This window comes from Pelodiscus sinensis, chromosome 2, assembly GCF_052426305.1.
Source record: "Pelodiscus sinensis isolate ZL-2025 chromosome 2, ASM5242630v1, whole genome shotgun sequence".
In the NCBI taxonomy this organism is placed as follows: domain Eukaryota; kingdom Metazoa; phylum Chordata; order Testudines; family Trionychidae; genus Pelodiscus; species Pelodiscus sinensis.
The window spans coordinates 249319967-249334566 of record NC_143053.1 but is presented as its reverse complement, the minus strand read 5'-3'; the positions used below and the strand labels follow the sequence as shown (position 1 = coordinate 249334566).

Sequence of the window (14600 nt, the reverse complement as noted above, 5' to 3'; positions counted from 1 at the left end):
CCCTCCATGTCCAGGGATATTTCCTTACGCCAGTGGTCACCAACCAGCAGATGGAGATCTACTGGTAGATCTTGGAGCCTCTGACTGGTTCGGCTAAGAGGCTATCAAGTGCTGGTACTTCAGCTGCTCCTCCCCCCACTGTTGCACACCTCCTGCCATTTGCCTGGGAGCTTCCCTCCATCCCCTGGGAGCCTCCTGCCTGTGGTACAGAGCAGGGAAGGGAGAGGAGGGGTGATGATTTCAGTCTACCTCCACAGAACGGGAGAGGGGGACAACAGGGACTGGAATGGAAAGAGTTTGCTGGCTGCTTATGAGAGTGATGCAAGGCCAGGGTAGGGGCACCGAGAGAAGGGACACGATACTGAGAGTGGCCACTGGTGGCAGCTGCAGCACCAAGAAAGTGGCCAGGAGGGCTGGGGGTCTGCTATCTTGACTGCCTCCCGACCAGGTAAGTAACCCCCGGTCTGAAACCTGAAGCTTGCCTCCACCCTGCTGTGGAGAGCCTGCAGGTGGGGTGGGACCACTAGAGTGGGGACAGCCCCCAGAGTCTGCCTCTCCTGTGAGAGCTAGCAGACTGCTGTGGGAGGGGGGGAAGGCCGGGGACATCCCTTGGAGCCTCATGCCCTCCTCCCCAACAGCCTGCAGGGATTAATAACAAGAATTTTAGTTATAAGCTGGGGACACATCAGTTGGAAGTAACAGAGGAGGAGAAGGACCTTGGAGTCCTGGTTGATTATAGGATGACTATGAGCCGCCATTGTGACATGGCTGTGAAAAAGGCTAATATGGTCTTGGGATGTATTAGGCAAGGTATTTCCAGTAGGGATAAGGAGGTGTTAGTGCCATTATACAAGGCATTGGTGAGACCTCATTTGGAATACTGTGTGCAGTTCTGGTCTCCCATGTTTAAGAAGGATGAATTCAAACTGGAACAGGTACAAAGAAGGGCTACTAGGATGATCCGAGGAATGGAAAACCTGTCTTATGAAAGGAGACTCAAGGAGCTTGGCTTGTTTACCTTAACCAAAAGAAGGTTGAGGGGGGACATGATTACGCTCTTTAAATATATTAGAGGGATAAATACCAGGGAGGGAAAATAATTATTTAAGCTTAATACCAATGTGGACACAAGAACAAATGGATATAAGCTGGCTAGTAGGAAGTTTAGACTTGAGATAAGAAGGTTTCTAACCATTAGAGGAGTGAAGTTCTGGAACGGCCTTCCAAGGGAAGTAGTGGGGGCAAAAGATCTATCTGGTTTTAAGATTAAACTAGACGGGTTTATGAAGGGGATGGTTTGATGAGATAACATGATCTTGGTAACTAATTGACCATTCATTATCAGTGGGAAATAGGTAAATGGAGGGATGATAGGAGTTACTATAGAGAACTTTCTGGGTGTCTGGCTGATGAGTCTTGCCCACATGCTCAGGGTTTAGCTGATCACCATATTTAGGGTTGGGAAGGAATTTTCCTCCAGGGTAGATTGGCAGAAGCCCTGGAGGTTTTTCGCCTTCCTCTGTAGCATGGGGTACAGATCACAGCTGGAGAATTCTCTGCATCTTGGGGTCTTCAAAGTATTTGAAGGCTTCAATATCTGAGATATAGGTGAGAGGATTATTCTAGGAGGGGGTAGGTGAGATTCTGTGGCCTGCACTGTGCAGGGGGTCAGACTAGATGATCATAATGGTCCCTTCTGACCTTAAAGTCTATGAGGTAGAGGGTATCCACTGGAGAAGGGGGCAGCCTCTAGAACCTGACCTTCCCAGATAGTCTGTGGACCATGGGGGCAGGGCAGCTGAGGGGGTCAGCTCCCCTGGAGCCTGCCCCCCCCCCCAGCAACTTTCAGGCCATGTGTGTGGGAGGTACTGGAGGAAGGAAGGAACTGCCCCCAGAGCCTAGCCCCTCCTTAGACAGCCTGTAGGCTATGCCACTGGAAGCTGGTGGCAGCCCCCAGAGCATCTCCCCAAAAAGGCTGTAGGATGGGGGGTACACTGGAGGCTGATAGTAGCCCCCCCAGACTGCTGCCCTCAAGACCAACTACAGAGCTGGGGGGGGAGGGGGAAGAGAAGTTACTCATTTTGTGCAGTAATGATTGTTCTTCAAGATGCGTGTCCCCGTCGGTGCTTCACAGTTGTCGGGCTTGTCCCGGCACCACAGATCAGAGATTTTGAGAGCAGTGATTGGGCATGCTCCCGCCTTTGAAATAGCACATGCAGCCGGCTTCTCCTCCTGTTTCTTCTTTGACACCCTCATGGACTGCTATTATTGCCTGAAGTGAGGAGGAAGATAGGTAGTGGAGCACCCATGGGGCCTTGATTTCTGCACCCCCACGTCTGCAGGTGGTGATAAAAGTAGGGGGTCATCTTGGATATAAAAAGATTGTACTGAGACAACTTTGTTTGTGTACATGTAGCCACTCCATTGACCTGTTCCCCCTCAGTTGATCACTGGGGTTTGGCATTCTGTTATGATGCCGCAACAGACCTGTTACTTGGATTTGAATTTGGAGTTAGTGGTGGTTTTGTCTGCTACAGCGAGCTGTGGTGGTTTGCTTTTCTAAGCCTTCCTCCCTTGTAGTCTCAATTCTCCTACTACTCACCAAATAAAAAGTAACGTGCCATGGATGCAAGTCTGACTATCTTCAATGTTGCCACTGATCCTTAAAGACTTTCCAGCTTTGCTTTTGTCTTAGAATCATAGAATACTAGAACTGGAAGGGACCTCGAGAGAGCATCACGTCGATGCCCCTACCCTTATGGCAGGACCAAGCACAGCCTATATCATACCTGATAGATGTCTATCTAACCTGCTCTTAAATATCCCCAGTGATGGAGATTCCACAACCTCCCTAGGCAATTTATTCCAGTGTTTTAACTACTTTAACAATTAAGAAGTTTTTCCTAATGTCCAACCTAAACCTCTCTTGCTGCATTTTAAGCCCACTGCTTCTTGTCCTATCAGAGGCCAAGGAGAACAAATGTTCTCCCTGCTCCTTGTAACATTCTTTTAGATACTTGAAAACTGCCATCATCTCCCCTCTTTTCTGAACTAAACCAGCCCAGTTCTTTTAGTCTTCTCTCATAGGTCATATTTTTAGACCTTTAAATCATTTTTGTTCCTGTTCTCTGGATCTTCTCCAATTTGTCCGCAAATTTCCTGAAATATTGTGTCCAGTTTTGGGCACCACATTTCAGCTGAGGCCTAATCAGTGCAGAGTAGAGCGGAAGAATGACTTTTCGTGTCTTGCTCACAACACTCCTGATAATGCATCCCAAAATCACGTTTGCTTTTTTTTTTTCCAGCCAACCAAGGCACTCTGCCACATCTGCTGTCATTCCTTCTGTCAGTTTCATAGTGGAGACTGATTCACGAGGTTAAGGTCTTTCTTTAAAAATAAACCTGCCTGTGATAAATGTTGTGGAAATGTTAAGTTTTTAATGACAAACAAGAAGAGGCTTTTGTCCCTGGGATGGAACATGCCTCTGTGTTCACATGCTATTGTAATAATCTTAGTATAAGCTATTTCTAGTGAGATGAGATTTGAAAACTCACATGGTGGTTGGTCATTCAGTATTGTCCTGTTAAAATGTGTGTGGCAATAGTGTGTGGGAAATGAAGATTCCTCTGTATGGTAACATTCTAACTAACAGCCCTGCTTGAGCAGACATTGGCAAACAGGTTTGTGCTAAACAATTGCATTTAAGCAGTAAAGAGTCATCAAGCATGTGTAGATGTACCCTTTCGTTATTTAGATTTTGAAATTGTTATTGCTTGAAAATCAAGAGTGGAATACATATGGACAATTACTTGAAGAAAGAACAATTACTTAACTACAGTTACTGTAAAGTCTAAGATGTTATCCATATATATTCTGACCCATGCTCTTTTCCCACTTGTACAGAGTCTGACAGCACCTGAGTTCTGTATTAGCAAAGGTACTGTGGGAGAGTTGGCCTCACTCTGCCCTTTATGATTTCAGGGACATGAGGGCACTCAGGGCTCAGTCCTAGTCAAAACAATTCTAGTCAAAAGATTGTGAATTTAAGTATGTTGGGCACCAAGAGTGGAATATAGTTAGCACATCTTGATGCACAGTTGCTGTAAGGTGAGTAGGAGTTTTTCTAATCAAGACAAGCAGCAACTCTAGCCATTGCTTACATGGAAAAGGTGAAGACTTTAGTGTATTTTTAGACGTCTTCAAGAAATTTAGGAGCTGAAAATGGGAATACTTGATCAGGCAGGCCTGGTGGCTCACCAGAGATACAAAGAACTGATTTTGGGAATATCTGGCTAGGAAATGAAAACAAACCATTTGTTTTTAAACTCTGTTTGTGAAAATGGGTAGTAACAGCTACGCCTCATATTTTAATGAAGATAAACACTTGTGATTAATTACAATACTGTACCACCCTCCATCAGTGTCTATATTAGCAGGTGACCTTGTTTGTAAACTTATCCTAGAATAAAGAAGAAGTTTAAACTCAGCGCTGCTGCCTTTTCCCATTGTACAAATGTCTCAAAGGTAAAGGGCTACTTGACTACAAAGAAAGGACAATGTCTTTGGAGGAACCAGAGCTCTGCTCCCAGTGTCAGTAATCCTGGGTTGAGCCACAAGCTGAGAATTCTTTTCCATTTTCCCCCCGCTTATGTGCCCCTTATTTTGTTTTTTTGTTGCAAACATTATCCTGAGAGCAAATATTTTGTTCTTAGTCATTCAACCATGTTATGCTGTATTACAAAATCTGAATAAATTAATATGTGCATTTCACTGTGGCATTGCAATTATGTTTAAGCTAGTGGGAATCTGACTGAGCAACTTTAAAAATTAGAAAATTATTCACCTTTGGAAAAGGGTGGAAAAAAAACACCTCAGGGTTGCACAAGTGAACCAATGAATGATCAAAACAACTTCTAAATATTTTAAGTAAAGCCTTTTATTCTATATAACTGTGAAATACAGATCATTTACCCTTTTGGCATTGCAGACTCCCTCAATCTTTCCTGAAACTGCATTATTGGGATGGTTAGAAGAGTAACCTTGGCTGTTTTCAGACAAAAAAACCTGAATTAACAAGCTGGGAGCAGTTACAATGTATACAAAGGGACAGCAAGACAACCAGAAAGAATCACTGTCTATTAGAACAAAGCATAGACCTCTGCTATTAATAAATACAATTCAGGACAATTTATTAATAAAAGTTACAGTTCGGCTAAACCATTTAATTCACAAATATCACTAAAAATGTGCAATATAGCACAATTGTGTCAAATGGAGTATGCACAGAAATGGGGCTTAAATTAAATTTAACTTTCAAGTAAGGGAAAAAGACATGCTAGCTTAATTCTTAACCATACCCTCTTGTTTAAAGGTTGTAATGTATTTGGATATTTTTCAAACATATGACAGTGAATATTTTTTTCAGTTTGATCAATATAAAATTCCAATAATGTACCTGGGATTTTCTATAGGCTCCATCCTGAATCTTGACAGCAAAACATAGGAAGGGCAAGAGCACGTCTCTTGAAGAAATCTGAATAAATATACTGCCCTCTGAAGGCACTTGTGCTTCTGTTTCAGACAATTTATGTGTTACACAATTTTGTGGTGAGGATTTCTAATTTGTTTTACAGTTACAAATAGTCTTGGGACAGTCCTAAATTTTTGTTCCAAAAGCTGAAGTGTTTCCTCCCCACACTGAGAATGTTAAACTTTCAACAAGGTTGTTATGAATATATGAAAGCCTTACATTTTTAGGAAGAATGGGAAAAGAAGATGTGTACACCTGTAAGAGAATTTGCATATAAAACTTGGGAAAATAATACAAATACTTTTATATCATGGATATGAAATTTGCTGAGAAGCTTCTGTAGTCTGACATCCCCAAATAAACTTAATTTTCATAATGGTCTTAAGTTTTAACAAAATGCACATAAGAAGAGAGTACAGATTTCTGGAATTCCAACTAGCGTGTCTTTAAAACAAGAACACAGTGCAGGAAGAACTATATTTAAAAAAAAAAATCTATTAAATTTTGCAAAACATGTTTATTCTATTATGATGCACAGCATCACTGGACTAGCCCTGTAATAATATTTCTCTAGTGTTCTTAATCTGAATGTCAATAACTCTCTAAGAATGTTTGAAATGCAGTAGTAAAAAAATTCTAATTATGTTAACATTTGACTTACAATTAAATGGGCTACTACTTTCAAGTGTGTAACAAAGAAATCTCAAACACCAAAAGCTAATGGGTATAAATTATTTTTATGAATGACTTGTGAAAAATCATTGCAGGTAATAGATGAATGGAATGTATTAAAAATATAGTGTGTGCAGTTCTGAATTACATTATGAACACAGTGACTAATATGGCCAAAACAGTGTATCATACCAAGCATGAGCAGATGAAGATTTAATGCTTTGGAAAAAAACCCCAAGAAGGAAGCAAAAGTCTGCACTGGATTACCATTTGTTCTCTGTACATCTCACATAACATGAACCACTAGGGACTTCTCATTTTACTTGTTCTGTCTTGACTAGGACAGATTTTAGTTTAAGTCATATAGATTTTTTTCTCTATATTACAGATCTATTAGTCATTTCAATTATTAAATGCATACACTCCGTCCAGACTGAGTCATTAGAAGTCTCATCTACCATAGGGTTCAGTGGGCTTCTATAGCACTACTCTTGGAACCAGTACAGTAAGGTCAAGTAAATGAACAACCATTTGAGTCCATCATATCCTTTCACGTTGATTTCTGTCGGTAGTGAAGTGTCAGATCACCACCGCTTTTCCAAATGAAGTGCTTAACAGTTCGAAGGTCCATATTTGGATCCAAAACCTGCAATGTAATAAGATTTATATTTTATTGAAAGATATTGGAATATTTTTTAAATCTTTTGAACCTGGAAGTTTTGATTTTCTTACATGCTTATTCTAACCTGAGAGTGGGACAACAGCTTATTGAGAACTGGTGCCAGTATTTTCGAGAGCACCAGCAAAGGAGTATATAAGTGTACATGATTTTGTCAGTAAACATCAAAATGTATGAGAGGGGCAAATCTGCTCCTTGAGTCCCACCTTCATTTCTGTAAAATGTATTGGAATACTAGTGTTGATGGAGATGGAGCACTGTTTAGGTGGCTTTAACTTTTGGAATCTCTACATCTACTGACATTAGTTGTCTTTCCCCCCCATAATTTTACAATTATTACACAACTTTCTCTTGAAAGTTTGAAACCTGCTTCCAAAGTAGCATTGCCTCTTGCTGTGCTATTGTATATTGCCACTCAATAACTTTACTGCTAAACATAACAAGCCATATAAGTATATATCTGAATTTGGAAGATTTTGAACATGACCAGAAATGTAACAATATTCTAAACCCCATTGTTTATTTATATAATTAATCTTAATGGTGTTACACAGAAGTATGTTTTATTGCATATGAGCATTCTGGTTGCTATTGAATTCCTAAGACATAAAATAGATGAAAATGAAAAATTATTTTAAGAACTAATTTGTGCCTAGTTTGGTTTTACAGCTTTCTAAATAATTTGTAACCAACAAACACGAGAAGCTTAAGGCCCTCCTCAGTGGAACTCTTCTTTAAAATCTGTGATCTCTGAGAAAAAACAGAGTATAGTTGGATCTCCCTTGTCTGGCACCCTCGGAACCTGACCCATCCTGAATGAGGGAATGTGTTAGATATGGGGAGGTCCCCTGCTACTGGCCTCCCAAGATGCTTTCCTCCCTGTGGCTGGCTCCGCTCCAGCTCCCCTGCCACTGGGCTCCAGCCTGCAGGGCATTAGGGCTTCCCAGGGATGGAGCTCCCCAGCCACTGTGGCCCCGCTTCTCCCCTGCCCAACCAGGAATCCCTGAGGACGGGGCTTGCCAGCTGTCCTGCTTTCGCCACACTCCGCTGGGGATGGAGCTTGCCGGATGCCCCACTTCTGCAGTGCTTCACTGGGGAGCCCTGGGGACAGGACTTGCTGGCTGCCCTGCCTGGCCAGGGATCCCCAGGGACATGGTTCCCAGCTAGTTCGCACTCCCGGGTGCAAGAGCTCTCTGATCCAGCAACATTGCCGGACCAGAGAGTCCCAGATTTCAGAGGTTAAACCTGTGCTTTCATTTGTGTTTACTATTCATATCAATATAGCCAGGATACGGTTAATATGAGTAGTAGCAGGAATAAGTTTGGAGTATTAGGCCCCAAAAGAGAATACAATTCAACCACCAAAATTCTGTGATCCAGAAATCTGATAATGTAAATGCACCCATGCTCTATATGCAACACACAAAATAGTACTATCAGTTAACATTTGAGTTCATAATATAAAATCTATTTTCAAAGACATCTGTTCCAAAGTAGCTCACCTGTAGCACATTTTACGAACAGCATCTAGAGGTTCACAAATTATTTATTACTGACCGTCAAATTTTTGCAAGAAGGCCTAAATAGGTGCTTATGTCAACTTACCTGGTCCTGGCACAAGAGTTCAATTTTTTCTTCTGCTAACACAGCAATATCCTCCTCTTTTTCTTGTTCTCCAGTTTTTTCATTATTGGAGGAGCTAGTTGTCTGAGATTCATTATCCAGGTTTATGATTTTCTCATAAACGTGCTCCATCACTTTTCTGACCTGCAGCATGTCACTAGCGGACAATCTGTCTCTGTACAAGCAAGATAAATTAAAGTTGTGAAACACCAGATTTAGCCTTTTAAACACTTATCTTCATAGTATCATATACGAAAGAGTTTTCTGTAGGAGTTGTCTGTATTATAAAATAAGATCTTTAAAATAACGCTCTTATATAAATCAATGGAGAAGACTCATCTGGAATTGGAGTGCAGTTCTGAGCACCTATCTGAAAAGAATGTTGCACAACTACAGAATTTTCACAGAAGAGCAACAGGAATTATTAAAAGCATAGCAAAACTCAGATGAAGCCAAACTGAAAAGACTGGGAACATTTACCTTAAAAAGGAACTGAATAATAGGGGAGATGTTAAACATATAAAATAATGACTTGTAAACAGAAAGTAGGTCAGGAACTTCTGTTCTCCCTGTCTCATAACAGAAGGGACATTGAATAAAATTCAAAAGGAGGGAAATTCAACCTAACAAAAGGAAATACTTTTTTTTTTTTAAAGGAAACACATGATTACAGTGTGGAACTTACTGCCACAGGAAGCCATTGAGGCCAAGAACTTATCCAGATTCACAGAATACCATAACTGGAAGGATCCTCAAGAAGTCATCAAGTCCAGTCCTCTATGCTCACGGTAAGCCCAAACAGAATCTAGATCATCCCTGACAGATGTTTATCTAACCTGCTCTTAAATATCTACAATAGAGATTCCACAACTACCGTAGGCAATTTATTCCAGTGTTTAACCACCCTGATATAGTGAGGAATTTTTTCCTAATGTCTAACCTAAATCTGCCTTGCTACAATTTAAGACAAGGAGAACAATTTTTCTCCCTACTTCTTGTGACACACTTTTAGATACTTGAAAACTGCTATCATGTCCCCTTTCAGTCTTCTCCTTTCTAAACTAAAGAAGCCCAATTCCTTCAGCCTTGCCTCATAAGTTCATGTTTTCTAGACCTTTAAATCATTTTGGTTACTCTCCTCTGGACTGTCTCCAATTTCTCCACATCTTTCTTGAAATGTGGTGCCCAGAACTGGACACTACTCCAACTGGGGCTTATTCAACACAGAGTTAAGTGGAAGAATGACTTCTTGTGTCTTGCTCAAAATTCTCCTGTAAACGCATCCCAGAGTCAGGTTTGCTTTTTTTGCAACAGCGTCACACTGTTGACTCATATTTAGCTTGTGGTCCACTGTGACCCCTTTCTGTAGTACTCCCTCCTAGACAGTCACTTCCCATTCTGTATGTGTGAAATGTTCTATTCCTTCCTAAGTGGAGTACTTTGCATTTGTCCTTATTAAACTTCATCCTATTTACCTCAGACCATTTCTGTAGTTTGTCCAGATCATTTTGAATTTTGACGCCCTCCTCCAAAACACTTGCAACCACTCCCAGCTTGGTATCATCTGAAAACTTTTTTATGACTGAAAAAATATATTTTTGTATTAATCTGGCAATTTTTTTAAAAAATAGGGCCAAACAGCCTCCTTTTTAAATCCCTTTGAAGCTCCCCTACGGGAAGAAGACTCAGCAAGGTTCCCTTCATGGAATTTCTCCAAACTGTTCAAGGGGAAGGCATTTTCCTAATGTGCAAAATTAGCAGAATTTTCTTCCTCCAGATCCTGTGATTCCACCTAAGGTATGTGGTCATCCTTTATCTTCAGATTTTGCTTTCATTCCATTATCCATTCCCTAATCCTTTTCCTAATTGAACCTTCCTTTTCACCTCTTGAGAATGGGGTTCTTATTTAGAGAAGACCCATAGACAAGTTAATGTAATATCAGATTAGAGATGTTAAATTGTGGTTAGTCAGCCAATCAAGCAGTGAACGAAATTTCCATCGACTACTCGATTAATTGATGGGGAGGGGGTGCTTGCTAGGCCCGCTGCAGCTCTAATGTAGTAGGAGCTGAGCCTGGCACCTACCACATCCAAACTACAGAGCTGCAGCAGGGCCAGCCCCTGGGGGTGGCACGAGCCAGGACTAACAGTTTGGTAAACAATACCATTTACAACTACAATATCTCACAGATCTTAAAAATATGTTTATATCATTCAGTATGGTGGGAAATTGTCCTGTAACACTAGAGATACCTTCTGCCCCAAGAGACAGCATTCTTCTAATCCTCCTAATCTCTGAAATATTAATAGTCAAAAATATATACGTACTTTTTTAACGTTTTTGCCCCTGAAGATGAATGAGGTTGAAGGTAAAAGGGAATCTTATTGAATTTGGGCATATTTTTCTAAAAAGAAACAAAGTGTTAAATTCAGTACAAATTGGCATCATACAGGTTACATTTACTTCATTATTTCCATTTGGAAAGTGTGTTATCTAATATGTATATTATTGTATCAAATAAACATGAGATTTCCTCTAACACAACCAGGGAGGCTTGGTTAGCTTCTGAGGAGCTCAGATCTATCTCATGCATGTCTTTTGTTTGCCTAGCTTTTATGTAAGTTGGAGTTCATTTCAGCAAAAGCAGAAAGATGTCAAAAGTATACAGGACTTCTATACAATAAAAAGTTAAAATTCTAAATATTTTGTTTAAAAAACTAAGTTTTAAAGAAGAAAGTCTCTGAATCTAGAAGAAAGCACCAGAAATCAGGTTTCTTGGAAGGTGATTTGTTAAGGAATGGAATACTTATTTCAATATGCCAGCATGCGTCAACCCTGCAGACAGTACGTCAGTCATTTCCCATCAACCAGCAGACCCCAATGAAGTTGGCTCGTCTGAGAAGAAGCCAGGGTAGAACTTAAGAAAGAGGTCTTCATAGGCCCAAGTTTAAAGCCTGACCCAGACCCAGACAGCATTGAGTCATTTTCTGAACTGATGCAATGTGAATCCAACACTACCCCCTGCAACCTGTCAGCGTCATCACCATCACCTTGAAGCTGTGACTTGTCAGCATAGTCACTTCACAACACAGTGGGAGCAGCCAACAGGCGTGGGGCACTCAGCTGCTGCCACGACAACGCCACAAGCAGAAAGTAGCTGGAGACAGAAGACAGACACGGGGAGTGGGAAGCCTCCAGTAGGCCAAGCCCCATGTGACAATGCTACCATAGATTTGGTAGTGGAAAGTGTTGGGTTGGGTTTGGGTTGTTTCTGAAAATGACAACTTGAGACTCCTCTGCTGGACTTGGGTACATGTCAGGCTTTAAAATTAGGTTGAAGGAGACCACCTCTCTGGTGGTTGATGGAATATAAGAACTATATAGACTGGGAAATAGGATTTACATTGGGCAGTGCCAGTGACCTTCAATGAGGCTCAATTTCTACGGGTGCATGCAAAGGTTTTTTGAGTGAATAATGCCTTGAATACCCATTTAGGTATGGTTACAAGAGATATTCAATAGACTTTACTTGAGATGCTGAAGTCAGGTTCACCTATAAAAAGACGGGCTAAGTCTATAATGAATGACACTTACATCCACAGTGATGTCAATTACCCATTGTGGCACCGTTTCATTAAGCAGCATAGATTCAGTTTCACCACCTGAATCGCGGCATAATAATCTAAAATATATAGAAATGAGTTTAATAAATGATCCATTTAAGCACTGAACAGAAAATTGCTGTACAGCACAAATGACAAAACCCAAATGCAAAGATTAAAGAAAGTGTGCACAAACACAGTAAAATAATAAATCCGCTAATCAGATCAAAGAATAACAATTCCAGAACCACCAGTTAAGCAAGATTACTGTTTTAGGAATCCTGTGTAAATGAATTTTAAATTAAAAACAAACTGCTTTCAAATTATAAGTAGATACAGTCTAGCAATTCTGAGCCCCAATCCTTCAAGTCTAATGTGTGTGTGTGTGAGGGTGGACCTTTGCCCTTGTGTAGAGTCCCCACTGATGTAATGCAACTTTCTGTGGACATTCACATCTACCAGTGCAGATCAAATTGATGGGTTGGGACCCTTAGTTACAATTCAAAAGCATTAAGAGCTGTGGGAATAGGGATCATTGTAAATTGAAAATGTATCCTCTTTTTACTTGAATGACTTGTGATCTGAAAGTTACACTGCTTCCAGGCTTGGGATGTGCCATACAGGTAGCCCCCAAGTTACAAACACATCAATTTACGACTGTTTGTCCTTACGATCAACCTCGCATTAAGCGTGGCCCCGAGTTATAAATGCGATCCGCGCTTACAAACAGCGCGGTCACATTGAAATGAATGGGGTCCGACTTACGAACATATTGAGTTACAACCAAGGGACTATCTGTTTTCAGCTCTGAAAAACTAGGAAACCTAGACTGAAAATCAGTGTTAATTTAAGTCTGGATGTATTCAGTTACCAAGGATAAACATGAATGCTTTATGGTATCCAAAGGCCTGGTCTCTCAGGAGTGTTCATCCCCATAATATTCACATTATATTATCTATTAAAGTCATTTTGGAATCCAAGTGGAGTAAAAGGCAAGATGAATAGTAATCAGAGTGGCATAATAAGATTTCATATTGACTGGTCAGAGCTAAAAGCACTCTGATAAGCCACCAAATTTAGGAGAAGTTCCCCAGACCAGTGACCAAAAAAGGAGAAAAAAATCTAATCCCTGCAGACTAATACTGCAGCACCATAACAGAAAGCAATTACACATCAAGTATTGCTTTAACTTATGGGGTACATTAAGTAGCTTTAGGAAGAAACTGGATCATCTTTTGATGGCTGTTGATTGGTCTATTGACAGGAAGGATGGTGTACAGAAAGTGCCCTCAGAGCTATAAAATCAGCAAGTCCTTGTAAGAGTTACCATACAATTCATGATCTTGAAATGAACCATGTTTAGATTATTTGGAATCTACATGTTCCTAGCCTAACTATGGAATGATGTTACCAGCCACAAACCAATTTGTGTCATCAAATATATTCCCTGGACAATTATTAACTTCTGAAATTGTCCAAGAGACAAAAAAAAGAAAATAATTCCATTGCTTTACTCTCACTGCATTCTCTTAATTTCTGTACCTGAACAAAGTGCGTCCTCCAGCTTCACCAAAGATAACTGGTGTATGTGGTGGCACCTGAAAGTATCCATTTCCTTTCTGTACTCTGTTCTCCTGCTCACCATTCACTATGGAAAAATATACATCAAGGCTATATAGCTAGTTTTAGAGCCAAGCATACAGATTAACACACATTGTCTCTTTCCAATACAGTTGGTGAATTTTAAAAAGTAAACAAAACACATGCAAAGATGAAGCAGCATTGATTCCTTGTCATCCAGAATTTCTAACACTTAAATATTTCATGAGAAACACCAAAGAATAATTAACTCGTAAGTTTGTAGACGGCAACTCTCAATGTATGATATACAAGAGTATATGGGCTATGAGTGGGACACTGATTTACTATCACTTTTCCCCAGTTTGAGTAATATAGAGGTGTAAGTTTCTGGGGAATTGAATGAGCCTTACTTTAGAGATGAACAAGATAAAAGAATCATTCTGCTAAGACAATTATACCACTCAAAGCCCTGAATACCACAAAAGCAACATCTTAAGCATCTTCTTTGCTTTCCCACCTAACTACCAACTCTGAAACAAAGGACCAGCAGAACTTGACAGAGACATCTGGATTTCATGGTATTGTGCATTCCATTAATTATTTCTCAAGTTGATGTCTACGGATTATACAACTAAAAGTGTTCGATGGCATTTCAAATGCAGAAGGTCAGATTAAAAAAAGCAGTGTGGGCGATTTACTTGTTACAGACGGGCTACGTCTTTCAAAATGAAATGCTTTGATAAATAATTATTTTGCAGTGCAAAGTAAAGTTCTCTGAAAAATGTGAACAAAAACTGTTTGAGTGCAATGCCTTCCAATCAGAAAAGAAACCCAGACTTGCTATGTGGTATCTGTAATTCACCAATTACTAAATTTTCATGTTATGTTGTGCCAGTGGTCCCCAACCTTTA

The 14600-nt window shown here is 40.3% G+C and overlaps 1 protein-coding gene across 1 annotated transcript in view; it reads right to left on the bottom strand.

Moving 5' to 3' along the window:
• Positions 1 to 2846: 2846 nt before the first annotated feature.
• Positions 2847 to 14600, bottom strand: part of WDR48 (WD repeat domain 48) — a 51097-nt gene continuing 39343 nt past the window's right edge. The window contains exons 15-19 of the mRNA XM_006120557.5: positions 13651 to 13756; positions 12101 to 12188; positions 10834 to 10910; positions 8488 to 8680; positions 2847 to 6849 (exon numbers count right to left, since the gene is read on the bottom strand). Coding sequence (XP_006120619.1) covers positions 6754 to 6849; positions 8488 to 8680; positions 10834 to 10910; positions 12101 to 12188; positions 13651 to 13756 — 560 coding nt within the window. The 3' untranslated portion in view covers positions 2847 to 6753. The remainder of the gene's footprint in view (positions 6850 to 8487; positions 8681 to 10833; positions 10911 to 12100; positions 12189 to 13650; positions 13757 to 14600) is intronic.